General features: G+C 52.6%; 7 protein-coding genes across 7 annotated transcripts; 5 read left to right on the top strand and 2 right to left on the bottom strand.

The window, feature by feature from the left end:
* Window positions 1–214: 214 nt before the first annotated feature.
* Window positions 215–972, top strand: N0V89_009810 (uncharacterized protein; the record flags this gene model as incomplete). Its single annotated transcript, XM_056218559.1, has 2 exons — window positions 215–362; window positions 413–972. The coding sequence occupies 2 exons, from the start codon at window positions 215–217 to the stop codon at window positions 970–972; spliced, it is 708 nt and encodes a 235-aa protein (XP_056067824.1).
* Window positions 973–1,531: 559 nt separating this feature from the next.
* On the top strand, window positions 1,532–2,064 carry N0V89_009809 (uncharacterized protein; the record flags this gene model as incomplete). The annotated part of the gene is made up of 3 exons (XM_056218558.1): window positions 1,532–1,551; window positions 1,597–1,768; window positions 1,825–2,064. 3 exons carry the CDS (start codon window positions 1,532–1,534, stop codon window positions 2,062–2,064), a joined length of 432 nt encoding a protein of 143 aa, XP_056067823.1.
* Window positions 2,065–9,271: 7,207 nt separating this feature from the next.
* On the top strand, window positions 9,272–9,993 carry N0V89_009808 (uncharacterized protein; the record flags this gene model as incomplete). The annotated part of the gene is made up of 2 exons (XM_056218557.1): window positions 9,272–9,311; window positions 9,374–9,993. 2 exons carry the CDS (start codon window positions 9,272–9,274, stop codon window positions 9,991–9,993), a joined length of 660 nt encoding a protein of 219 aa, XP_056067822.1.
* Window positions 9,994–13,776: 3,783 nt separating this feature from the next.
* Window positions 13,777–16,578, top strand: N0V89_009807 (uncharacterized protein; the record flags this gene model as incomplete). Its single annotated transcript, XM_056218556.1, has 5 exons — window positions 13,777–13,790; window positions 13,898–14,044; window positions 14,189–14,770; window positions 14,826–16,150; window positions 16,202–16,578. 5 exons carry the CDS (start codon window positions 13,777–13,779, stop codon window positions 16,576–16,578), a joined length of 2,445 nt encoding a protein of 814 aa, XP_056067821.1.
* A 4,452-nt stretch (window positions 16,579–21,030) lies between these two features.
* Window positions 21,031–21,429, bottom strand: N0V89_009806 (uncharacterized protein; the record flags this gene model as incomplete). The annotated part of the gene is made up of 2 exons (XM_056218555.1): window positions 21,031–21,134; window positions 21,201–21,429. 2 exons carry the CDS (start codon window positions 21,427–21,429, stop codon window positions 21,031–21,033), a joined length of 333 nt encoding a protein of 110 aa, XP_056067820.1.
* A 2,151-nt stretch (window positions 21,430–23,580) lies between these two features.
* N0V89_009805 (uncharacterized protein) lies at window positions 23,581–24,691 on the bottom strand (the record flags this gene model as incomplete). The annotated part of the gene is made up of 2 exons (XM_056218554.1): window positions 23,581–24,468; window positions 24,497–24,691. 2 exons carry the CDS (start codon window positions 24,689–24,691, stop codon window positions 23,581–23,583), a joined length of 1,083 nt encoding a protein of 360 aa, XP_056067819.1.
* An 877-nt stretch (window positions 24,692–25,568) lies between these two features.
* On the top strand, window positions 25,569–27,250 carry PBP2 (PAB1 binding protein; the record flags this gene model as incomplete). The annotated part of the gene is made up of 6 exons (XM_056218553.1): window positions 25,569–25,850; window positions 25,906–26,145; window positions 26,194–26,684; window positions 26,728–26,878; window positions 26,969–27,176; window positions 27,228–27,250. 6 exons carry the CDS (start codon window positions 25,569–25,571, stop codon window positions 27,248–27,250), a joined length of 1,395 nt encoding a protein of 464 aa, XP_056067818.1.
* Window positions 27,251–27,699: the final 449 nt, after the last annotated feature.

The following is a 27,699-nucleotide window of genomic DNA, read 5'->3' as shown; positions in this document are numbered from 1 at the left end:
CTCGTTCCCGTGGCAAAATCAATCATCCAAGCCATGGCCTGACGGGCCCTAGCGCGGTTGCTGCAGCCTGAGGCACCGCCCCTAAAACCACTCACATGTCGCGGAGCTGAGCTGCACTCTCGACACTTGCAGCTGCCCCCCAACAGCCAATATCTGGCATTCCCCGATACAGTCGTTCCTTCCGTCGTTATCGATACCGCTTTGTACAATCATCATGGTCAATTGGACTTTCTGCGCTGCCCTTCTGAGCGTCGCCGGTGCGACCGTCGCGCCTGGCTTCCCTGTAAAGGGCGCGCCGGACCTCAATGTCACTTGGGCAGACAACAACGTCAGCCCGCCCGGCGAGCTGCTGTCGCGAGCAGGTACGTCGTCTTCCTCACCCTCCAATGCTTGTGCTGATCCACATGTACAGACACCGCACAGCCTCCCACACAAATCTCCTCGCCCGTCTGGACACCGGGCGGCTACGCCATCCTCATGCTCGTCGACCTCGACGTCCCCCGCAACAACACCCGCGTCCAGCTCCTCCACTGGCTCACCGCAAACGTCACCATGCCCTCGACCGACACACAGACCCTCAAGCTCGCCGACTCCTCCCTCGATCTCGCCCCATACCGCCGCCCGAGTCCCCCGCTGAACGACACAGCGCACAAGTACACTCTCCTCCTCTTTGAGCAGCCAGAGAACTTCACCGTGCCCGCGAGATACAGGTCGTTGTTGGAAAGCAGGGTGGGCTGGGATGCCGCCGGTTTCGTGAATGCGACGGGACTGGGGAGCGCCTTGGCAGCGAATTGGATCAGAGTGCAAAATACAGGCAACGAGACTGGCAATGCTACTGCTAGTGCCTCCCCGACGGCGAGTTCGTCACCTACTTCCACGCCGACAGATTACTCGGGTAAGGCGGGTGCCATCACGCCGAGCGCGTGGTTAGGCACCGCTGTGGTGGCGGCGTTGATGGCAGTCATGTTGTAGGAGGGAAGAATGAAAGCAAGCGTGGGGGACGAAGAGAGACGCGTCAAGATAAGATATGATATCCTGGGTAATTAAAATGGGAATGATACCTTTTTCTTTCACACGGCAGCTGTCTTCCTTCCCTTCTGCCGCCCGACCAGCGACTCACATGTCCATTCACATGATTCTCAACAACTTCTGTTGTTCGGTCCAGCAAGAGACCCACCGCAGTATAGGTTACTGCAGGAGCACCTCTACTGGACACCTTTGCCTCATGCGTACTTGTCTACCACCTACAACGTATGTCTTCATGTGCTTTCTCTTCGCTTTACTGAAATACAGCACCTGATTTGTACGGACAACAGTACCAGCGAAAACACGCCGCTAAGGAGTGCACGAGTGACATCTCCTTGGTGCTTGCACTCTGCGTTCCCAGCACGACAAGTCCACTTCGTAATTCGCTCTTTTTTCGAGTGATTGGACTGAGGACGATGCCTAATCTTAAATATCAATAGAAAGTAATATTGCATCTTCCGTTCCGGACATAGCACCAAAGAGTCCTCCTGCCTGGAAAACTTATATGGCTGCACAAGCGCTTGAGTAAGCAACAAACTATATATTTGATCCAATAGCTAACATCAACAGCTTCTCCGACGATCTCGTACAATTGAAAGTGGATGCTGTGCGTGCTACGTTCAATGTCAACAAAAAAGTACTCTCCGCATCTTCTAGGTTTTTGCAAGCTGCGCTCAAGAGAGAGTGGGCTGCCTCCCGATCAGAACCAAACATCGATCTCTCGGATAATAAAGGCGTGATCGTGCATGCCTATCTTCATTGGCCTACACTCAACAACTTGTGACTTCTGCCGTGAAGATGCTGGTCCCACCTTACATTTTCGGAGAGAAGATTATGGACATCAAGTACAAGGACGTAGTGCTCCAGAAGATCATGGGCGAGAGGATCCCAACAAGGGAGATCGCGGCAGTTGCAAATCAAATCTACGGGGGCAGCACTCCGTCTTCACCTGCACGACGTCTGATGGCCGACATGGTTGCGGATCTCGCTCAAAAGGGTGACGAATGGAACTTCGTCATCGAGAGACTCAACAAATAGGTGCTTATTGATGCCATGAAAGCCATGGCGGAGGTTCGGCGTGCTCCAAATACACGAACATGGATGATCTCAAAGGTCAAGTATCTAGAAGAGGAGTAGGATGCCTAGGCGTTAGTCCGAGCTTCTCGTGCTCTACTGAAGGAGCACAATCTTGTGGGAAGACATGCTAGGGCGGTGAGTTCAGGCTCCTCGATTCGAGTACTACGATCTTGAAGCCCGGAAATTTGGGATCGAATTTTGTGGTTTGATCAGCTGAGTGGCTTCGAAATGTTAAGGCGGAATCACCCACTCAAGTGTAGCAGTTATAGAACGCTTCTATCCTTGCAGCGATAGCGAGGCACCTGTGGACAGTCTGCAAGGGTTTAATTAGTCCAAGCAAGCATTTCATTGCGTGACAATCCAGAGAGCGAGCTAAAGATTCAAGTGCGCTAGGTAAGTTGATCAAAGGTAGAAGACCGACAACATGACCCGAGGTCGAAGTGGATAATTCTTATCCGCAATGTGAAGTCCGCGTTACAGCTTCCTACAGCTTCCGTTCAATACTGATGGATCTTGATGACAGCCTAATAGGGCGCACCGTGCTAGACTGCATATCGGTACCCCGGCTTCTCCTTCCCACCCCTAACATGCACCATTTCCCCTTTTTTTCCAGTTTCCACTCTCTTCTGTGATGCTCCTTCAACCCCAGAGAAGCCACTAGAAACGCCGCCTGACAGCACGCCACAGTGATCAAAGCCGGCTTATACACCGGCGCATCATGCGCTGTTAACACCAAATCCCTCACACTACCCGCAAAATTCTGGGCCATGAAGTTCAAACCCAAGCCAAACGCTCGACCCGTCGTAGCTGTGGTGTTAGATAGGAGACACACCGGGACCCAGTATACCTGGCGTGAAGGTACTAAAAGTGATAAGGTAGGTTAGAAAGTAGCCGGCTTAGACGTGCGTGACTAAATTAAGCGTAGCGAGCAATGAGCAATATCCACAGCGGAGGGAGACGGAGAGCGCCGGTGGCGATGTAGGCATGTTGCTGGAAGAAGTCTGAAACATAGGTTGTGGTTAGTTGAACGGCAGCGGCCATGAGGTTGGGTCCGAAGGTGTAGAGATTCGCCTTTGAGGGGACGATGGCAAGACGCTTGACCATGGCCGGCAGAAAGTTCGAGCTACTGGCTACGCGGACGCCTTAGAGGAGCGGTATTAGGGTATATGGAGCAATGTCAAATCCAAGCCCTCCCAGTGCTGACGAGAGCTTAGCTACGTATCCAGAGCTAGCATAAGAAGCAAGTCGGTCTTCCGAATCAGAATCCTCTCTGCAAATTCATCGAACGCAGCTGGGGGGATCCGCAAAGACAGTCACATCGAAGCTGGGCTTTTCCTGGTTATCCACCGCTGCCAGATGGGCAAGATCCTACATGAAGGGAAAAGGAAAATGGAGGATCGGCATGTGGGACGATGACAGAAATGCCAACTCAAGGCTTGATGGTACTTATCACTGCAGGCAGGCGATTTCAGTATCACACCTATATTCCATAGCTGATTCGATCTTACAATTGAGCTGGTCAACGTTTGGACTCACTCTCGCCAATCACTAAGAGCGAGCTCGCCATCTGTATCCACTGCGTCGATGTGACATCTTCACGTGCCCGCCTTCGCCAAGCGTAGGAGTGTTCAGGTCCATGTTGCCGGCACCGAAGATGAAATAGTCATTGAAATATGCGCAAAGCGGAAAGGCTACAGCGATAGTGTCGCGCGGTGTGTTCTTGAGTTTCAGCGTCAGTCTGGGCGGACACATTATAATCTACAGCGGGGACAGGTAACTCGTAGCACGCTGTAGACGTGCAACGTCTAGATATAGACATCATGGATAGTACTGACTCGGCGGTGGGGTAGCTTCGGATTTGCGCGATTCGCTTACACAGTTCAGGGTTCTCTGCTCCTTGTATAGACACTCAATGTTTTCTTCGTTTCGAAATTGGAACGCATTGATCGAAACAAAGTCTGGAACGCGTCACATTGTGCCTGCCGACATACCTAAAGAAGACGAAATAAATGATTCGACAACCTCTTCAAGGCCGACTAGGAAGTCACCCTTGATTCACTATCCCAGCGCCCAAAATACTGCCTTCTTCGCCTGATGGCGCAAGTCATTTCTGGCCGTTGGCTTCGCGAATCTACTGCCTCCTTTGTCACTTCTTTGGTCAGGAGAGGCACCAGTCGATCTCACGGACTACACAGAACGAACGAAGAGGGTTCTCCGCACCCACACCTTTGGTCGATGGACGCCATGGTCTTCCATGGCACATGTGTGAATAGGACTCCACAATCGTATATACGACTCTGGTCTGGACTTGAATAAGCGTTCTCTCGATCACGTTGATCTCCAATGAATGCGACAAGGAATCATTGGTGGGTAAACTCTGGAGTGAATATGTTGATTGCAATGCCAATTAGCAGCATTTCGGAGGTCCTTAGGTAAACCAATTTTGACGCATGCAATAGAGGTGATGATCAATTGACTGAGTAACGCTATAATGAATCGTTAGAGGCACCCTTGAAAAAATCGACTTTACAAGCGTTTCATTGAGGAATATCCAGACAACCTTCAGTACTGCGATACTCCTTCCTGTGCTCGATCCGCAATCAAGAAAAGTCGGATTTTAAAGCATGATCGAAATTTTAGGCGGACTTTAAGTTGGTGGAAGCGTCGCAAGCATACGCCAGGGTTTCGAGCACTCACGATTGCGATTAATCTTTCGGCACATCGCCCAGCACTATAGCCGCTGTTGGCCCGGATTAGGGTCTACTCAAGCTCGGCTATGCCGCGGTCAAGGAGATGAATCGTCCCGGGATGATGGCCAACTTGTCCCATGTCTCCCACCAAACAATGCGGGATGTAATGTCTGTTGCCCAGGCGCCCATCATCTTCAGTCACCCAGGCGCATACAGCGTGGAGAAATACTTGTGGCACGTCCCAAATGACGTCCTGCGTTCCAAAAAACAAATGTGGCATTGTCATGGCGGTATTCGTGAACCGCTTCTCGAACATGAAGGACCCTGATGAGGCAGCCATCAATGACGTTGTGGAACACCTTATGTAAAGCGGACGTCTGTAGTCGATCATGTCCCAGGGCAGAGTCAGCAAAGCAGTGACGAGCATCGGTACGAGTCCTTGGGATGAGAGTTGTAAGCGACGTCACAAGGCAGCAGTTGGAGACTTGAACCGGACGGTAGATAGCTATGCGGGGTTAAGTCGGATCAAATTACGATCCATCTTCAGACTCACTACTGATTCCGGAACCAAATCCTGAACTTGGAGTCTCGCGGGTTCCTGAAGGGTATCTTCGATACGACTCGCAACGAAAATGCCGCAGTGGATTTGCGGCCCGCAGTAAAGCGGTTCGCATTGGATTTGAGCTTGACCCTCAATTACGGCACCCGCTAGGCGGCTACCTTGAATGAGCCTAGAGTTGCCAACGTGAAGAACCTCACAGAGACCCGCCTTTGAACGAGATTGTTCAATTCGAATCAGAAATATCGCCATACCGTGAGACGTCGGAAAACCACTCAGATTTCTTTCCACTCTGCGGTATTTGGGGTCCAATCGCCTCCTTGTTCGGTTTGCTTTTTCGGTTTGCGCGAGCAGACGAGCCATGCAGCTGACATCGGTCGCAGTTGTCTAGGTTATAATGACGTGCTGTTAAACAACTTGAGCCGCGAGTTGAAGATAGAGTCGATAAGCCCTGCATCCGAGGCGCTGTCCTCCGAGACTCCGAGGCGGCTGGGCTCACAAGGGAGGAGCTCATCAGCGTAAGTCTAAGCTTGATGTTGGTAAATATGTCCTGTCTCTCGTTGTTGATCAACTGAAGCGATATACTGAATACTGTACGGGGCCGATGCCAATCAGCCCAATCTCGCGTGGGCTATCCTGCTGTTGGCGCATTCGCCTGATTTGCAAGGGGAGGTATACGCAGGCATCCGCACTGTTAACAATCTACAACTACCCTGTAGTGCATATGCATCTACTGGGTTCCCGTACATTGACGCGCTGACCAAAGACATTTCGCGATACTACGTCGTGCTGAAGCTGGGATTGCCGGGTGTGACCTATACGGATTCGAGTACAACGACGCCTTTGTACGAGCAAACACGGTAGTCATCCTAAATTCATGGGCATTTAACCGAGGTATTAACGTACGACGAGCGAGAAGCTGCTTTGAGCTAAATCAGATGAGATCCTAACCGCTTCGCTCACCCGTGGTCTTTCGATCCGGACCGCTGGCTCGCGATGGAAACTCGGACAAGGAAGGCTCTAGACCGCATGCAAACCAGTTTGCGTTCGGTATAGGTGGTCGTATATGAGTGGCATCCCATCTGGCCCAGGACGCGTCGTTTACCGTGTACTTGCATTTGACTGCGAATTATCGCGTCCTACCCGCTGACGGTGAGGGCAAGGAAGCCATCGCTCTGTTGAAAGGATTGAAATCTCCAAATTCATATGTCGCTACGCCGAATGGATTCAAGATTAAGTTTGTGCCACGAGAACGGCGGTAATTGCTGGAATCATGGATGGAGAGGAAGTGATGTCAGCGGAGACTTCGGACAAATCAAAGTTGATGTGGCTGTGCGTGAGGCTGCATGTGGCTGGTGAGCCCCCACAAGGAAAGTGCATCTCCCAACGACCTTGAAGTGTCTCTCTTTAACTCTGAGTGACCAGCAAAACGGCTCCCAAATAACTTCTGTCGAAAGAGATAAGTATTCAGATGAGGTTCCAGCCCATGTGACGGAGCTTAGATTTCGGTGTGGCTATTCTTCCACCTCGTGTCTCAGACCTGGTTTGAGCACCGTTTCAAAAGTACCTGTGCCAACGCGATCTACAAAAACACAGCAAAGTCATCCTAGCTTCGAAAACAAGCTATCGCTAGCGACGATCTTAAATGGACTAAAAGTCAGCGGCCTGGTGCGCAGTCATGTCTCTTTGCAGAGACTCAAGCTGTGTCATTATGGTATTCCACCCGTCCAGCGGTACTTTGTAGCTTGTAGCTTATCACTACGTTTAATATTGTCTTCACAAAACATGGCGCGCTTCACTGTCTCTCACAGAAGCACCGATATGGATTTGGAATCTCCCGAGCCGTCCTTGTTACGCGTCTTAATGATGAACTCCGGCCCACCTGAGGCATCCCCGGACCAATCTCAGGACTTGGCGAGCCATGAGGCGGCTATCTGCAATGGCGATCCCCGTGCACAGTTCCTTATGCAGCGGCAAAGAACCTCAGGAATCATGACCATCCGGTTTCAGTACAAGCCTCTTGTTCCAGGCATACATCCTTTGCACAAGCAGTATGATGCTCGTCTGCATAGACCTCCATGACGAGAGACGCAATCGTATTAAAGGTAGAGACGCCCAGGACTATTGACGACATTCAGCCGCTCCCTCTTTGAAGAACAGTCAAGTCTTTCTTAATTACACTTTCCTAGCTACACTCCTTTGTCGCCGGGCGACTTGCTTTCTCTATCCACATTACGATTCTTGATACCCAATCTCCCATAATCATCATGAAGTTCACCGCTGTCATCGCTGCTGTCCTCTCCATGGCGGTCGTCACCATTGCTGCCCCAATCGCCGTCGCCGAGGCAGAAGGTATGTCAAAATCTATAGGCTGTTCTGATTTCCTCGTCTGACGGACCGCTATGTAGCCCAGAACCACGGCATGTGCGTCACGAGTGATGGCACAACAGTTACCCAGATCACGAACTGCTAGACGGCTCGAGGAATTCGATGTATGGGTTTCAAAGTTGAACGGGACAAACACATTGTTTTCTACGAAGGATGTGGAGCGAATAATCTCCTATGACTGTTCATACCCTTCCGAGTGAGCCTGGCGTACTATTGCCGAGCCCTCTCCCTGATGTCATCAGCTAGACACTTTGATCGGTCGCTAGGGCGGCTCGAATGAATACGTAATAAACATAATCACGACTTCCAATACATCCATGGATGTATCGATGCACGTCATTGTTCGTACCCTACTCGCAATGATATAATAGTTCGTGCCGTGATGCAGAAGACCTCTGGATGGATTATGTACAATCTAAAGCCGAAAACGTTCGTGTAGCTTTTGATCGTGTAGTGTGCTTGCCGCGTATACATGCACCGTTTGCTGCAGTGTGATGGCGGTCGTGATACAGGCTAGTCTCTATTTGGCAGTGTCGGCCATCGCGCCACCACAGTTGATAACGACTGTCAGGACGTCAAACAATAGCGAATTATCTTCCGCATTGTGATCTAGCAAAACTGTCTGCTAGGACAGATCATTGTCCATGAGCAAGTGTACGGTCTTGGGAATCGAACATCGACACTGGATCGAATGTTCGAGCCTGCATTGCGTCATGAACGCGCGCCCGGTTCCCCAAAATAACCTCGTTCCAGGTTTCTCGACAGAACATCACCTTTTGGAATTCTTCTCGCTCTTTTGTTTGTCAACATCCCTCAAATCATTCTCATTCACTGTTACGGAGTCTTTTCCCAGTCATCGCCTTTGTTCTGGTTCTCCTAGTCTATATCTATCCCTTGGACTGTCTTGCACATTATACTCACAACAAACCGTAGTAGACGGTTTAAACTTGTATTTGAATATTACAGAGGAATTTGAAGCCCGCTATCGTAGGAGCGGTACAGACGTTCCTTACATGAGGGCCTAGGGACAAGATGCGAAACATGCTCAATTGCTCCTGTTTTCAATAGAGACACAGACACACAAATACGTCGACGCAGGGGTGAGAGGGCAAGCGAGATGCCTCTCAAAGTGTTGAGAACCCAAGATAAGGTGGTTGAGGATGTAGCCGACCGTTGCAAGGATACTAAACTGGGAGAGATGGGAGAGATGAAAGAACACTGTGAGCGGCTGTAGATGGTTGAAGAATGCGTAGCCAGGCACATTGGAGCTATCAATACTGGCCAGCAGCGACTATATATCACGAGCTACCGTCAAAGAGCGAATGGGGCGCTCTTGCCGTTTGCGCTGGCGTAAACACGGCAGGTGCGAGGCACTCACCTCCATTCCTGGCTCTCAACAAACTTCACCTCACCTCGACCACCCACTTGCTACCGAACTCTTTGCGATCGTGCGGCTCGTTAACTGTCCTTGAGTCTCCTACACCCGCTCACGAATACTGTTTGTTACCTTCACAAGCAGCAGTTTGGCGTCATGCCCGAGAAAAGCGGTGCTGGCGGCTGGCGCAAGAGGAGTGAGTGATCTCGAAACCGCACAGCGTCTTTCACACAAATATACTGACCATTTGTTTTGCAGTACATGCTCGACCCGGCGCTGCAAAGTTGAATCCCGAAGACCACGTCTCAGCCGAGGCAGATACAGAAAGCCTTCGGCCACCGTCAGAGCGGTCAAGCTGGAGGAGCACCTTCCACAGCCGTCCAGCAACACCCAGCAGAACACCGACGCCGACCGTCTTCCAGGTCGACACAGATGTTTTCCGCCGCGAGATCACCTCGGATGCGCCTAGCCCGCGCAAAGCAACGAAGCCCAAGTTAGCACGGTATCTTTCAGGCTACCTGTCAATCAAAGATGCATCAAAAGAGCCCGATACATTTTCGGAGCCATGGGTTGAATTACCACCAACGTTTACAGAATACGTAGATCCCTTGGTCTCTCTTCAGTCCGTGTTTTCGCATATGACAAGCAATCCGTCTCAGCCAATACCACTTCACTACAACAGCGGTATCTTCCGTATCTTTGAGGACTATCGCAAGATTAGGGAAGAGAGTAAACGTCTGGACAATCTTTTACACGAGACCTTTGAGGGATACCGAGCGGCGGAGAGGTTCTACGACAAAGCAGAGGCTGAATATCAAGCGGAGATTCGTCGACTAGAGCTTCTCATTGCTCGTGGTACATCAGGCATGGCTGGGTGAGCAGTGACGTGCGCTTTCTGAAGCAAAACAGTTAATCAGGTCGTGCAGAGTGATAAAGGCGAGACGCGACTCTACTGTTGAGAGGGCACGGACTCACCGGAAGACAATCTCATACGACCATACACCAATGTCCCTCCCAGCGGCCTTCGAGAATGTGCCGACGGGGCAGTTGGACGAACAGATCCGTATGCGGAGTCAACAAGGTATGTATACTATGTCGAGCATAGAGCATATGTTCAAAGCGACTGTGCTACAAATTGCTTGTATGGCTAAATGCTATAGAATAGTCGTGTCTCCGTAGATAAGCTGACGATCATTACAGTACTTTTACGAAGGCCAGTATCTCCGTCAAGCAGGATGACTATTCTATCTAGATGCCTTGAAAATGCTCAATCTGCGGGCGACTTTGCTGTTGGCACGCCGCCGACTTTAGGGAAGGTCACATTGTCTCGCAAAGTGCATAGCGAACTCAACCTCGCGCGCCTTGGAAACCATGGCATTGACGGCTCACTCCCTCACTCAATCGACTCGGGCTTTTCCGGTAACGGCGATCCATTGCCAGACGAGGTCGGGCCTCCGCCGGTTTTGGTAGAGCCTGCAGTCGATCTGGAGGCTTTTGTAGCCCTAAAGGAGCTTGGGACTCTGGTTGCACGAAAGCGAGGGATCGATACGGCCAAGTTTCTCACAGGGCTGATGCAATTGTACTCGATGGTTTCGGAGAACATCGAACATGTGCCCAGCTATGGAGCGCCTGGTCAAGAGATCAACATGAGCTCTTTCAAGCCTGCAGGAAACCTTTCCACAACCCCTTCCAGCCTAGAGCACATTGTACGACAAATCCATTCACAGCCACAGATCGGATCTGCTCAGCGAAGCCGAAGACATTTCTCATTCGAACCAGGCGATGATCAGGTCCCGGCAATCGAAAGGGAAGTGGAAGCGCATAAGACGGAGGACTTGTCTAACTCAGACGAGCTAGAGACGGCATCCGATGGAGAATGTAGGTCCTCACTGCGTAGTTCGTCGCGCCATGCCGACACACAGAAGCCATCCAAGATTCTGTCTCCGATACAACGACCGGGGCTAGAGAATGTTCGCCACGAAAGCTCAAACTCCAGCGTAGGGAGTGCGCTCCAAAGATCAGACACGGACGAACGACGTGACAGTCGGTCGAGTGTGCTGACCGCATTCCGTCAAAATTCTAGCGGAAGCTTGCAGCCTATTACGCAGAGCAGAAGTATTTCTATGCATACCTTACGACACGGCGAGGGTCATTCATCCAGCTCTGTTGGCAGCCTTGGGGTGCGACGCAATATCGCAGCTCTGGCTGCAGCTAAAGCAGTCGACCAGGCGGACAAATCGGTGCCCAAAAGCAACGCCACCCAGTCCGCCACGATAGCTCCTGCCTTGGGATCATCCGCACGAGCTAGTCGTCTATCTGGGAAGGCACAGATGGAGAACGCTTTACCTCATGAGCACCCATGACAACGTATTCGTATGGCACTAATTCATCGACATCCTAATCTATTCCATGTTGGGATGACACGTTAGTGAGAAGGAGTTCTGCGTTGGCGAATAATGGCGCTTTCGTCACATCTTGAAAGAGGCCCTAACATACCTAGCTTGAAGATGTAACCACGGGACCATAACGCCGCGTTGTGAAAGCCGCGGGCTTGATTCCATCACAATACACGGATTCTTCCTGGTGCAGCTGTCTTCCTTCGCATATCATCATTACCCCGTACATATGCTATTGCAGGGGTATGCGTCAAAGTTGGGGAACATTACATGGCGAGCAGAAGGGCAACAGCTTATTCGGTCGCGTCAAAAATTTGGGATGCACCCGGTATCGAAATTGGAGTTCGCTCTTTTCGGACAGATTAAATGGCAATCCCCCAAATCTCACCTCAGCAACCTCGAATTACCGCCATGTGGTGTAGCCGGCGGACTGTGACATTTCTGCGCTTCACATAATGATCCGAATAGTTCGCACGGAAGCCAGCTACTTTGACTTGGTGAAGAGATTGGTGTTCGATTATCACATCCTGAGTTGCTAACAGATGATGAAGTCTACGACCTAACCCAACCGGCGCCGTTGTACCTGACGGCCACATTCAATCTCCTCTCCGGTTAATGCATTTTCTTCCTTGGCGTCCAAACATGCGCTAGAAAAGATCAACCTCAGTTCACTGTGGCTGGACAGCATTCATATCCGATTCTCTCGCGAAGTCGGCTAGCTGTCCCACGAGCACACGCGTTCTTTGAAGTCCTGAACGAATGATATCCAGGGGAGGACGTTTTGCGCCACCGCTCCCGTGTCGATCAACGCCACAATTGTGGCGCTCCATACATCGGCTAAATGCTCGGCGAAGGGCAATCGGCCGCTGTGCCACAGCCCTGAGCCCTGAGCGAATCTGCAGCGTCTCATCGCGTGATGATGTGCAACAGATCGCGCTCATCAATTGCTTCATCTGTCCGGCTACCTTGGGGCTCGCCACACTTATTTTTATATGTGCGGCTCGGCTTTGACTCCGACGCACGCAGGCGGTAACTGCCGGGTTCCATCGATGGCGGGTCGGTGTGACGATAGCTCTGCTGGCGGTCATGCGATTGATTGTCGAATCAATCACCGAAACACGAAATCCATCACGTCGGCGGCAGAGAAGTCGATTGTGAAAATGACAAAGTGCTGGTTTCGCATGGCGACGGGAATACGCACGTTGTGGAGCTCCTTAATCTCGGCTCATTGGTATATGGAAGCATGTTAAGATATTTTGGGTCAGGCTAGGCGCGCAATGGGCGAGTTGCTATACTCCCAAGCGATATGGCTGATTTAGTTTCAACCCACGCAAGCCACCAGATTGGCCGTTAGGAGAGATTCCGGGGCCCAATCCTCGTCGGTCGAAGACGGTCCCGGGGCGGTCACGCAGGAGACGATGCACGGATGGGCCACGGGAGGGCTGGACGCTTCACTGTACTGCGTGCCAGCAAAGGCGGGGATGTTGCGAAAGCATAGCGATAGACGAGGACGGTCAACCGTCAGGTGGCAGATGTCATGGAGTGCCAGCGCACATGGTACGCCGCTTTGATACGTACCGCGGGTTCAGAGGGGTTTAGTGGGCCTCGGATGGGCTTCTTTGGGGGGATAATTACCGGGGGCACAGGATTGGCGTGCCACCGACCTCAGAGCCACAAAAGCCTCGTACAAACAATAATGGTGTGGCAGTTGGAGGACGGATTCGAGAAACGATGGGGTTGCCGCGTGGCACAGGCCCTCGGTGCGGGCGCGACGACCATCACCGCCTATTCGGGCGTGCTGGGGCTTCCAGAGCTTCGCGGAAGACGTAGGGCAGTGGCTGTGCACTGCACGTCGCCGTCGCCAGAGGGACGTCTGTGGTGGTGTTCTCGGGCGCTCTTTGGCCTAGCGGAGGCGCGAGAGCAAAGGTGCAGCGGCAGCGCGACGCAGGGAGCACGTCTAGGCCTCTGGCTGTCGCTGCGCGCCGCTTTTGCGCTACTGAACCCATCGTGCGGCGGCCTTGTCCAGCAGACGCGATGACCGGGCCCCCAAGCGCTGCCGTTTGATCCAGTGAAAGCTCGGTCGGCTAGCCTGATAAAAGACGCCTGACCTCGCAGCCCATGCACCGGCCCTGTAGACACCTGTGGCTTGACCCGTGTGGCATCTCTCCCGTTTCATCAAGTCACCTCTGGAGCCTCCCCATCTTCCAACCTCACCTCTCTCGATGCTGGTAGACACACCGCGCTGCCGCTCTGAGCTTCCCCGCGATGTTTCGCAATCGGTATGTCCTCGACGCCCGTCCTCGTCCCGCACGCAGCTTCTTGTTGTGTGCTGCGCGTCGCGCCCACGGCCAGCGCAGCTCCGGTACCCATGCTGACCGCTCCCCAGCACCAATTCGCAGAAGCCCAATGAAGAGCTTCTAGAGAACTTCAGAGCGACCTTCCCGCACCTTGCACACACTTCGCGCTCGCAATCCCTCAACAATGCCCAAGGACCCTCTCTCACGGATGCGCTCGACGTAGCTCAGACGGCTCGGTAGGTTTCCGCCCCGGCGCGCGCCAGCACCCGACTCCCCATGCGTTGCCGACCACGCGCCTTGCTCAGCAACCCTCGTATTCAGCCTCGAGACATCATCTTCTGCTATGTGCAAGGACTCTGCTAACAGACCATCTATTCCAGCAACTTTGGCGACCAAGAGGATATCAAGGATGCAGACCCGACGCCGCGCGGGAATAACGAACCATGGCGCTTTACACCATCTCTTCTCGACCCAAACAGCTTCGCATTCACCACCTTTGCTAACCAACCGCCGGGATATTATACGCCCACCCCCGGTGGAACCAACACCCTCTACCACAGCCAGGCTGGCGACCTGCACACTCCCGGTTTCAGCTTCGGCCTAGGTACTCCGCTATCTCTCCCCACTTCAGAAGGCGCTTTGCATGCTGGACAAACGGCACCTACCACTCAGCTCCATGGCTTCAACCCACATGCGCTTGGCACGCACCATCACTTTACGAACCAGAACCCCTTCGCTATGCAGGCTCAACATGCGCCTGCTTTTGCGCCGCATCAGTTCACTCATCAGCCCTCGGTCTTCGAACAACAACATGCGCCACTAGCTCAAACCCACGAGAATTCTCCTATGGACAACATTGTGCCCGACATAGAGATGCAGGAACAATCACCTTTGATTGGCTATGCACCTCCGACGTTCGAAGAGAATGTTCCAGCTCCCGCTGCTCCGTTGCCGGGCGAGAAGTAGGTTTTCCTAGTCCGTTCAAATTACTTGGTGCACTTGGCTGACTCCGCGTAGCTTCCGGTATCACGTTACTCTGAATGCGCCCACGGCAATGATCAAGCATGCAGATGAGATTCCAGTAACATACTTGAACAAAGGACAGGCGTATACGATCTCTTTAGTTGATACGGCGCCAGTCCAGAATTCACTCATGCCTGTCAAGTATCGAACATTCATCCGGATTTCGTTCGAAGATGAACAACAGCGTCAACGCCCGGCGTCGTGTTGGCAGCTTTGGAAGGAGGGTCGCGGTACGAATGAAGCACATCAAAGAGGTGGCCGATTACAAGCTGTTGAGTTCGTCGATCCAAGCCAAGTGGGTGGTGGTGAGATGCAAGGACGCCCCAAGATCGAGCTTGACACCGCTTCATTCGATGGTTTCGCCGTAACGTGGTCGCCCGTTCACAATACCGCTCCTGAATGCTCACTCGCCGTTCGCTTCAACTTTCTTTCAACGGATTTCAGCCACTCAAAGGGTGTGAAAGGCATCCCAGTCCGATTATGCGCCAAGACTGAGCTGCTTACGAACGGACCCGGATCTCCAGGCAATGGCAAGCAAGCAGAGCTTTGCTATTGCAAAGTGAAGCTGTTCCGCGACCATGGTGCGGAGAGAAAGCTGTCCAACGACGTCGCACATGTCAAGAAAACCATCGACAAGTTAAAACAGCAGATTTCTCAGGTTGAATCTGGTATGAAAGATTTCGGAAAGCGAAAGCGCAGTGGATCGATTTCCAAAGGTGCGCCCAGCCAAAGACCTGGGAAGGTGCAGAAACACAAGAGGACGTGGTCCATGTCATCTAACGGCGAGTCTGGAGGTCGACCTGCCGCCGAAGAGGACCTCCATCTCAAGCTGGCCAGCCTGCAGGACATGTTCAGCTCCACGAGGCCAGTCAGCGTACTATATCTCAAAGGAGAAGACAGTGATGACCCAGATCTTCACCCAGTACAGCTGACAGGCTCACCACCGGATCTACAAAGGGTCGACACGAACGTGAGCACCGACACACAAATGTGGGAAAAGCAGAGCTCGCATACTGGAGCTACATCTTCAGTCGTTTCGCCAACCCCTAGCCATCAATCTCTACATTCCGAAAAGCGGAGAGGGTCGACATTCAAACATCCTACGCCTTTCCCCCCCTCTCGAATGTCATCAAACGAATGGCGAAATCTTCCTCAGACTGCGACGGGCGACATTAAGCCTCACGGCGTCACTGCTGGTTCTGATGTGCCCACGAAGGTCCAAAGACCATATGGCGATGATCATACCCTTTCTGGGTGGATCGAAGCTCTAGGGGTCGATCAAACGTACCAACCGCCACCCGAGCCAATTATCAAGCCAGGTAAGTAATGATCGTCGTGTTACTACATCATATGCTAATTAAAGCGTCAAGTGGCCTGTTTCTTTGTGCAGCCTCGCATCGCGGGTAAACAACCCGACGACAACTACTTCCGAGCCGTTTATCTCATGGAACGCACCCTCAAAGAACTCGTCGCCGGTATCGCACGGAAGATCAATATCGAACCCACCAAAGTCACTCGCACCATCCGTGTCAATCAGAAGGGTCTGCAAATCCTTCTGGACGATGCTGGTGTCCAGGCTATACCGGAACAGCAAGATATGGCTGCTGAATTCCAGGAAATTATACCGCCAGCCCAACCCATGAGACGAGAATGGGACGCAGGCCCAACGGACATTCAAGTCGACGGCGACATCAGCGTAATCGAGAACGTGAACTCTACTGGCTACGAGCTCCGACTTCTGTACTAAACGCCAGCCGTTTGTCGCCAGACTGCACTCTCTACGCTCGACCTCAGTCTTACCACACTAATGATCCTACGTAATGATATTGTACTATTTGTACACACTCGCAGTGTCAGCGGCAACATTCGGAGATACCTCAACACTGGTCCATTTCGCTTCACTTCTACTTCACCTTTGGCGTCTCTACATCTTCTTCCAGATACCACAGCTCCCTTGCGAGCCTTTGATACTACCTTTCTTATGTTGATTCGTTTTACGATACCCATTATTCTCCTTGTGAGAACCTGCTTCGGATGAGATTGGATTTGGAGAGCGGTATACGCGCGGACAGATCTTAGCTTGAGCTTATTACCCGTACACACTACTTTGGACGCGACCGGAGGCCGTATTTGTTAATGAACGGATGAGGGAAAGGGAAAGGGAGAGGGAATATACACGCGTGGATCGTACATGTAGCCCATGGAGACGGGCTTTCGCTATCAAGGCGTACTCGAGTCATTTTGGCAGAGATTGTCTCTTCCTGCTAAAATCTATCAAAGACATAACAACGTCAAACTTTACAATCCTCAGTCTTTCAGTCTTCACATCACTGACTCCAGTTCACATCTACCGTTGGGCAACTACCTTTACCGCCACCTCGAGACGAAACCAACCAGTTGCTGAGCCGAAATTCAGATCAATTACGCCGGATTCGCAAACGGCCCGCCAGCGCCAACCGCTAGCAACTGTGATACGGTCGGTCTTGATACGTATAGTCGCCCTTTCGACCCAGTCCAGCCCAGCCCAGCGCACCTACTACCAATTTAACGAGTCAAGCGCCAGTACCCCGGCCGCGGGCGCAAATTCGCATTGCGCCATTTCACAGCACACAAACGGAACGCATTACCGAAGTCTGACCAGCATTCATGTTGCGTACAAGACGTTATCACAATTTTGCGCATGGGAAGAAGCTGGTGATTCGGAGCCTAGTCCGAGATCGGGCTACGCAGACGGGCCTTCTTTGTAATTGTCACAATGCGGAACGAGAAAGAGGTGTTTTTGCTAGGTGTGGCTGGGGAGGTTTGGACTAGGATTGGAGGGGTTTCCTAGCGCGCGTGCTGTGGGGATGTCGAAAAGGTACCAGTTAGGGGAAACGTTTGTTTGATGGAGCGAGCTTGATGTCATTGTGCGTCCCCACTCTGACCACTCACATGGATGAGTTAGGGGTTTGAATGGGGATGCGCTGGCCTTTTCACGGTACTTTGTGCTGTCGCGGGAGCGTTTCGTGTCAACTTTGGGCGAGTGGGTGAACTGGCCCTCGATCAGTCTACGCGTTACTCCGTTTGACGCCGGAGAGGCATTCGAAGCGGCAAATAGCAATTGGCGCGCAATGCCATTGACCATTAGGCGTTGTAAACCTCATGCGCCGAAGCACCGCACAGAATCATGCCATGCTGCGCGCGTGAAGAGACACCGGCGGTGTTGCTTAGCACTACCACATGGCAGTCTCCGGGACCGTTTACAGTCAGTCTGGAAGGCGTCAAGCGACACCTACTGCAAGGCTAATCCGATAAAGCGTGCTGGACCGGCCCCTGCGAGTATCAGTCGGTCAAGAAGCAGCGTGCATCGGTGCCCGGCCGTGCGGGTTCCACCTCGGTACGCTTTACATCATGCGTCTGCACATCTTAATTCTCCTCTGCCCTGCAGCGGGCGTGGAGGGTTCCGATGGGTCTCGGAGGGGATTGCTGAGGCTGGAGCGTATCGCGGTCGCCGACAAACTAGGGAGATGTCTCCAGACGCGTACGCCGGTGTATGCTAGCTCTCGTAACATGAGGCTGGTACCAACGACGGGCCAATTGAAGCACAGAAGGGACCGTTACACGGCAGTTCTCGATGGTTGGAGATGGGAGTTTGAGTTGCCGATCACGAAGATCATGCTACTGTGCCACAGTAGAATTTGCCACCCCGTGTCAGAAACACGGGAACTGTGGCGAGTGCAGGAGCATTCGCCACAACGGCTCGGGAAGATGAGGCGTACCTACCATGTGACCGTGACTCAGAACTACGACCATGGCGGTGCGTGTGCGGAGACTCTGTTTGGTGAGTGGACGGTAGATAGGTCTGTCGGTTACAGCACGCTTGCAACACGCTTCTGTGAAAGCCGAGAGGTGCTTCATGGCGTCTAGGGTACGCGTCCTTGTTGCCACACGGTACGGGAGGTGTCTTGGGCAATGCTCGGTGGTACGACCATTCTGTAACGATTGCGTAGAGCAAGCGGTGTGAAGCAGTGAGCTGTACAGAATACTGTTACTACGCTCTGGACATGTACGCATTGGGCAAAGCGCAGTGCCTGTCCTTGATTGACGACACCACGCGAGCAAGCGACCCGAATGCGTGGACGTACGTGGGGATAAGCTCAAGGCGTGAGGGAGCTAGACTTGCACAGGAAAGTGGTGTTCCAAACAATGTATGCTCATCCCGAAGACGTATCTCTGCACTGCCACAAGGCATCTGGTTCGCCGCCGGTCGCTGACCCGCAGGCGCTCCAAAGAGGGGTACATGGAGGAAACTGGCCTTTCGGGATGTCCGTGGAAAGAGCTAGATGCGAGCTCCTGCACCCTGCACACCACACGCTGGCCCCTCGGCGTCGTCTCCAGCGCAAGAGCGCAATTGCACGGAGACGAGAACAGTGACATGGGATCGCCAGCACGCACGGCTCGCTTTCGGTTCGGAGAGATCACCGATCGCAGCTCGATATCCGCATCGTCGCCATCCCTGCAGGGACGCTGCTTTAGCATCCACGCCCAGGGCAACCGTTTGATCGATCCCGTGACCAGGCCCTTTGGCGTACCCTTGCCAGTCCTCATTTCAGCGCGCAGAAGCAGGGGCGTCGTAAGCTCTTCTTGTCGCCATTTTTGCGTGCATTCTGCCCCTTTCTTTCAACGCCAGCCGGAAAACCGAGTTTGGCATGCACGCTCGTGCCTGAATGCACAGCGCTGCAGAGCTTCACGCCGGAAATGCACTTGGCTCCCGTCCCGCCCGCCAGCGCAGTGTTTCAGACGCCCATCTGCAGCCATGGCACCACGTGACGTCAGAAGCATGCAGAAAGCATTTGTGTCGTGGCCCAATAGTCAAAATGCCCTCGTCAAAGGCCAACCTTGGGATTCATCACTCGGCCGAATGGGTCCTCGTGGCGTAGGCACTCACTGGGCTGCATGCCATCACATGCAGCCCGACGCGCAGGGTCAGCTGGGGTGAGCTGGAATGCTGCCGGTAGGTCGAATACCTCGCAGCACCGAAATGCCACGACTATTGAATGCAATGGCAGCGCATCAAAAGGAACATGCATTTGGCAAGGCTGGTGGGTCGTGCATACCGCGATAGACTCTGAAGAGAACTTCGTTCGGGCCTTTTTCTCCCGTGTTGATGTTCGAAAGAGACCTTACGTGCGTGTCGCAATGTTCGCCACTCCAGAGGCGGCAAAATTGTGGTGCAAGTGGCCGCTCCACCGGACACGGCTCGGTAGAGGCTTGCTCGATGAAGGGTATAAGCGAACAGATAAGATCCTTAGACGAAAGGTGGAGGAGCGGAGGAGATTCGCAACTAGGGTGTGGCGCAAACTGCCTTCATCTGAGCTGACGGGATAGGAAGGTATTGACTTGCTCAGGTTCTTGGCTATCTATTGCCAATAGTAGATCCCATCGAAGAGTTGAGAATATTCTCCGTGGTGATGTACAGATCCTACGAGTAATCGGACCGCAAGGCGGAGATTTTCGTCGCCATATATCTTCCGGGCAACAACGGCGTACGGAAATATTATCGAAGCCTTTGTTAAGTGGCGCGGCCTACATGGTCCGCAATGCATTACTCACGATCGTTGGGTCGGCGATTCAGTAACTCACATTGTACCGTAAGCAGTAGATAGTAAACTTATGAGAAATCATTACCTATGCGCATGCAATTCAACTTTGGAGCATGGTACGGAGATGTGATTGGTGTTGAGGTTTGCAATAAAAGATGGATATTCGTTGCAGAGAGGTTGACCATTTGGCTCCGCGATTTGACTGATTTCCTCCTATGCCCAGGTGTTGTTCTAAGCACGTGAATCATGTCGAGCTTGGATTTGCTCGACCTGTGGTGTCTCCGAAGCTGTGTCTGTTAGAGCCATCTCTAAGAGAAGTAGACGCAGAGCACGTGCAAGAGGCTTGACGAATTAATTCTCCTTAGTATTCGTAGCTGTCACCTGGACCAAGATTGGACGAGGCTTGTGCCATGCACACCTAGAGAGAAGAATTGAAAACGCATAATTCTTTCTTGATAAGTTTTTGATTGACATGGCTATGCCAATAGTACGTAAGTGATAGCACACAATCGAATCGACCCCATCACCATCCGAGCCTCCCTGTAAGACCCCTACCGAGAAATACTGAGACATATCTCGCCTGTGTGCGGACGCACGATTTGGACAGAGGCCACTAACTAGCAGCAGTCGTACGAGAAGGCCTTGAAATTCCCATTGATGAAGTTACCAGTGGGAACCTTGCGTTTTCCCGTATTGCAGTTGTCGTCCGTGTAGACCGTGACTATGGGAGATTTTTAAGTCAGTCATCAGTATTTGTCAATAAAAGGCCTTAGCCGTGCTCACTCACAGCAATAATCGTGTCCATTGACATCATGATCCACATGCGCGGCCTTCACACTCTTTTCCGTACCGGCGGCGAATTTAGCGCATCCGCCATTGCAGTTCTTTGGGGGTACAAGGCCTGTGATAGTCGTGCAGTCGGCGCCATTGTTACTCTTGCAAGCGGTGATGGAGCCGTTGGCTGCGACTTGCGTGGCGCAGAAGGCTAGGATGGAGGCAGCAAGGGTGAGCTTCATGTTGGGTGAGGTATGGATGTAGGCTGGTTGTTTTTGAGCTGAGTGCTTCTGGAGAAGTTGGTGGTCGATGGATAGTATAATTAATGGATGGAGATAAATAGGATCCTTTTATATATTCAAGATGGACACATTTTTGCAATTCAATCTCTGCGATTAGTGTCGTACGCTCGCAACATTGTCACCGCATTCGCCTATCACGATAGTAGATTCCAGATTTGTAGTTCAGCTCACATTGTGTCCGAGAGACCGAAGAGTATGTTTAGAGACATATACTGCGATTAGTCCACGAAAGAGGACAGCAACAAAGCCAATGGTTATGTTCGATTCCCAGCCCGCGTACAATGGTGATTTACTGATCGTACTCCTGTCCAGTATTTGGCGTATGAGGTAAGCCTCAATCTACTCAGCCAATGTAATCTCTGCTATTTTTTTCAGCTACTGTGAGTGACTCGCAACATGCAACCCAGAATGTACTGTGACACTCGAATTAAGGCGTGCAATGTAAACCCTATTAGCAAATTTACGGCTAAGCTTCAACTGGAGAGGTACTTTATGCGATCGTAATGGCCGGCAAGTACGAGAAAAAGCTCAGCAACGTCGATCTCCTGAACCTGGTGTCACTGCTCAGCTGCGCCAATTCCATGCAACACCTAGCTGTCGCTATTGCCGGTCACGATTTCGTGGATCGTGGGAGATCGTAAGCAGGATATTCGATTGTGTGTTGTTCGTCATTGCATAAGACGCGTTGTGAGCAACTGAGCAGCACTTACGGCTGGAATCTTACTGAATTGGCCTTTCGGAGTAGCCTTAATAGGGTCACTAAGGTGAGAGCGCCCCTGATGATTCGTGATCGAAAGTACAGAAGGAAAGTGATATAATGTGGGGGAAATGGACTGCACAAGGAGCACCTGCGCCTTCCTTCACACGTCATCTGTAAATAGGGAATGTTACGAATGCGCACAGTGTGGAAGCAGTTATTTACTTGTATCTACGATTTGCCTCGAGGAAATCGACTGAGTACATCGCGATGCATGTGACACTGACCGACGAATTCAGAGCCCTTTAGAAGGACTGTCTTTGAACGATCCACATTATGCCAGTCTACGAGGAATCGAAGCTACAACTGAACTTTAGATGCAAATGTTCCTTATACATCATGTCGTCACCCGTGACCCATGGCCCCAATTCTTCATGCCGCTGCTTTTGCGCCCGTCTACCTAAACCTTATCGCTACGCGTGCTATGCGGCACAAAATAAGACCGCCTAAAAGATCATGGACTAGTCGACGCATGAAAGAATGTCGTCGAGGGCCTGCGTGGACACGCAGTCCAGGGGTTGCATAACGTTGAGCTGGGCGTGGGCGGGGCGATAAATCTTGAAGACGTGCTCAAGGTACTCACTGCGTCTGCAGCGTACACATCCTTATCCTGTGCCTCGACGTCAACAGCTGCCGGAAGCTCAGTCGCAGCAGCATGCTTTTCGCTAGAGCGCAAGGCCTTGGAATATGTTGTCACATGCTTGTGCAAGGCTGCATTGTCTGACCGGGTGAAACACAGCTATGACAAGGTGTTGAGGAAGCGGTCAGTCGGCTGGGCTTCGTGAATGAGTTCGTCGATGAGCAATAGAACGGTGGTGGTTATTGATGAATCGTATTAGACAACCCACCAAAAGGCGTTCAGCATGTCTCAGGCTGTTCTTCTTAAGGCGCCTCGGTTCGCTCTTCTTCCCTGTAGGCAAGTAGATCGTCTGCCTCGGGAAGAACACGCATGTGACCAGACGTCGAGCGAGGGTACCCCAGGCCAAGACCTTATGCTTGATCTACTTCAGGTGCTCGAGAGGCTTAGGTGCTCCAATGGAGCCATGGCGGACAGAGCTGGCGGCGGCTGTTTCTCTGAACGGGCCTCGGGTTGCGCTACTTCCTCGGGTAGTGTATATCGTGAATATTGGCATGGCGAAGGGGAGGGGTGTGCGTCAAAGAGGCGTAACATGTAAGGAACAGACGGACGGTCTGTCTTCGGACGAAGACACCCATAACACGACCTCGAGCCAGCGCGCTCTCAGCGTCGTGTGCACCGTGCATATCGGTAATGGCAGGGTCAAGGTACTTGGCGAGGACTGAACCTGTACTGTAAACCTCGACTATCCTGGCTCTCAGTCATCCAGCTCTCTTCCGAAGTCGATGAGCCGCAACTTCTGGGCATCTTTTGGATGGAACTGCGCGATCTTCGCCCTCACGAGGAATCGCGAGGCAGCAGAGTCCCTTTCAAGCTGATGGTAGGCCCTTCCACCGCCAGGCCCGGTCAAGGTCTTGAACAAGATCCCAATGAGCTCACGCATCTCGGCGTCGGCAGCTTCGGCTTCAGTCAACGGCTCTTCCTCTTCTTCAACAGCAGCTCTGCTGCCCCAGATTTGATCGATCCTGCGTTGCCGGATGTTGTCAGACACGGGCTTTTTCGCAGCTTTCGCCCTTCCTTTCTTCGTAAAGCCAGCTGCGAGAGTTTCGTTCTCAACGTTTAGCATGTCGCCAACGACAGGACCGCCAAGCTCTTCCGCAGCAAGCATAGCGGAGAGGTAGTCGTCGACGAACTCGTTGAGGGCATCACCAAGACGCTGCGTTTCCTCGTCGTGCCTTTTCTTTTGAGCACGCTTAGCAGCGATGAGTTCCTTTGCAAGCTGTGCAGGTGCTTTCTGTGATCGGTCCTCGATCTGAGCTTCCAGTCTCACCGTCCGGTCGCGCAGAGCTTCCTCGATTAGATTTGCATCATGCAGATTCGCCTCTTCCTGCTTGAGTAGAGCTTCGCTAGATGTGATCTGTGCCTCAGTGCTGGCTATGGCTTGTTTGGTGCCCCGGACGTTCTGCTGTAGTGTACGGGTTGCGAGCAAGGCGGGCAGCACGGAGTCTTTTGACGGCAGAAACGGCGCAACTGGCGTGAGACTTGTGTACGCGGCCTTTACTGCGCGCAGTTGCTTCAGCTTGTCACGTGGGTTTCCAGAGGCGTAGGCTGCTTGCTGTATATTGACGTGCGAAGAGCGGCGTAGCTTTGGTGTGTTAGCGAGCATTCTTTACCTTTTGGTTATAGATTCTGACCTGATCCAGAGCAGCTTGTTGTTCGTCGACGCGTGCTTGGAGTTCCCGCACCGTCTGTTCGAGACGCGTCTCAGTGCCGGACGCGTCAAGGTCCATGGCGCCACGCTGTAGGTCGCGCGTCTCCGCAGTAGACTTCCGTATGCGCGCAATGGTATCGGTGTCTGGCTGCACCATTTTTGCTGCGAGCAGAAAAGGGAAGATCAGACGGGGACTCGGTGCCGCGAAAGGAAGTCGCGACCGGGCAACGGATGAAGGTAGCCTGTTGTTGTCCAATTTCACCACAACCTTGGAATGCGTCCCGTCACGATTCAAGAATAGTATAAGTCATGCGGTGCGATTAGTGCTCGGTAATACTGTGACGCGTAATAGTAGACACAGCACCGAGAGCCCGCACCTGCAAAAAGCGGTCCACGTGACGAGTGCAACTTGCCAAGACGCCAACTCTCCACTAGGCTAGCAGATCTCCGCCTCCGCTTCTCTTTTGGCTTGGACGGCAGCGACGACTCTTCTTTTCACTTGCGCACACCACCTGCACTCACTGACCCCTCCCTTTCCGCACTTGGCTTCGCTTCCTTCCCCATATCTGCTTGCTCTTACTTCGAGCATCGCGCAGACGCAGACGCGCCCTCGAATCTGAGACGCCGGCTGCTTGTCCCCCAGGAAGGTTTGACGAGCGAGCTTTCTCTTTACTTAGGCCAATTTCTCCTCTACGTCGACGCTTGTTCCAAGCTACACCCACTCCCTTCGACACATCGCTGCACCTGCACAAGCCCCCGCGGCACCTCTCATCGAGACGCTGCTCTCCCATCCGACTTCTATCCGCCCGCTACAGCACGCTTCCCAGCCTATCCCAGCTTCCGACGACCCTGCCTCTCGCCCCTCGCCCCGTCGCAGTCCCATCCCTCGCCAGCACCAGCACGTTTTCCTTAACAGCCCCCGCTGTACGTAACGTGGCTAAGAATTGAATCAATTTCAATCAATCCAATTCCAGCTTCGCTTGAGCTCGTGAAGAAATACTACCCATAACTGGACTCCACAAGCCTTAGAAAAGATGTCTGCGTCGCCAACCATCGCGACCTCCTCCACCAAGCGACCCCTCGAAGAGCCCTCCTCGCCCTCCGGTCCCAATGACCAGCCCGATGCCAAGCGCCCTGCTCTGGACAAGGTTGTCAATGAGCCGGCTGCCGAGGACATCGACACGGCGCAGCCAGTGAAAGCTGAGGACATTGCGCCCGAAAACATCAACGCTGAGGGTGACGCTGAGGCCGAGGTAATTGCTGAAGGAGCTCTGGCCAACGAGAATGGTGCTAAGGAAGATGCGCAGACGGACACTGTGCTCCCCGACGCGCCCGCCGTCGTTCCCCTCGCTTGATACCCAGCCCATCCAGTCAACCTCCGGTGCCAATGGCCGTCCCGCTGCCCACACCCAGCACCAAGACGAAACTAACTGGCTGCATCTGCGTGCTTGCATTGGTACCAGCGAAGCTGCCACCATCATTGGAAAAGGTGGTGAGAATGTCACCCAGATTCGACGTCTCTCCGGCGCTAAATGCACCGTGAGTGACTATGCACGGGGCGCTGTAGAGCGCATCCTGACGGTTAGTGGCCAGGTTGATGCTGTATCAAAGGTAATTTTCTCCGTCATGATGCATTGTAACGAAAGCTTACTTGTCCAGGCTTTTGGCCTCATTGTGCGTACTCTCAATCAAGAGGACCTTGAGACCGCTTCCACGGGCACTTCTAAGGCTTACCCCATGCGTTTGCTGATCCCGCACATTCTCATTGGCTCCATCATTGGCAAGGGTGGAGTTCGCATACGCGAGATTCAGGAAGCGTCCAATGCCAAGCTAAACGCTTCAGACACCATGCTGCCCAACTCCGGCGAACGATCCCTTGTCGTGCTGGGCGTCGCCGATGCTGTACACATTGCTGTATACTATGTGGCACAAACTCTTGTAGAGCAACTGACGGAACGTTTCGGCGGTCCAGCTGCATCCCAGTATGCCACTCGTAGCGGAACTGCGGCGAACGTTGTGCCCGGCGGTATGTCTGTTCAGCCCTACATTCCCCAGCCCGCTGGCGGCCAGTACAACTACCCCGACAATTATCGTCGACAAGCCCATCCTGCGCAGCGCACTCCTGTGCATGGTCAACACCCCCCAATATGGTATGCATGCGCAGGCTCCACAGCAAGCATACGGCCAGCCTAGCATGCCATATGGTGCTGGCTCACCTGCGCGTGGCCACTACGGCGCTCCCACACCGCAGCCTGGCCCCTATGGTGGACACCACGCCGCTGCCCCAGTTGCACATGGACATGGTGCAGTGCCTAACCAGCCTCCTGTTCAGGTACCCGGTCAGGTTAGTTCTCCAAGTTGTCTCTCTGGCGCAATAGGCGGAGGATGGCTACATGCCTACCAAATCTGAACAAATCCGCTAATTACGCTGCAGCCGCTCACACAGCAGATTTACATTCCCAACGACATGGTCGGAGCTATCATTGGTAAGGGCGGTGCTAAGATCAACGAAATTAGACAATTGAGCGGTAGCGTCATCAAGATCAACGAACCGACCGACAACAGCAACGAGCGTCTTGTCACAATCACAGGCACTCAAGAGTGCAACCAAATGGCGCTGTACATGCTCTATTCTCGACTCGGTGAGATGCCCGGACAGCAAAGTCACGGACGTTGAAGCTTACTCAAGCTAGAATCGGAAAAACACCGAATCTAAGCTCTAAACGGAACTCTTACTTACCCATTACCTACGACCACTTTCGATACTTACAAGTGTGGATTGACCGGTCTGATAGGCTCCTGTCAAGACCTAATTGTATCTGGTAGCACGGCGTAAACGGATTTGGATTCCCGGCATCTTTAGCATGCACGGTCCTTCACTTCATTACCGATTGGCGAGTGCACGCACTTCTAACGGCCTGAATGCTCAGATTTTCATAGTATGGTGGAGATGGTGGCTGTGAAACAGAGACGATTGTATTCTAGCTGGTGAGTGAGCAGTGCCACTTAGATTACCTACCTACCGGGGCTGCTCGATACATCAAATCTTTGGGCAATATCATGTAACATCCCAACACTGCCTCTTACCGCTGTCTTTATTTATCTCGCTACGTTGGTGGTGGCTTAGAATCGTGTTTGAGGTGCTGTGTTTGTGCTTTCCGTTCC

This window comes from Didymosphaeria variabile, assembly GCF_027946475.1.
Source record: "Didymosphaeria variabile strain IMI 356815 chromosome Unknown scaffold_7, whole genome shotgun sequence".
Lineage (NCBI taxonomy): Eukaryota > Fungi > Ascomycota > Dothideomycetes > Pleosporales > Didymosphaeriaceae > Didymosphaeria > Didymosphaeria variabile.
This window is presented reverse-complemented; position numbering and strand designations above follow the sequence as displayed.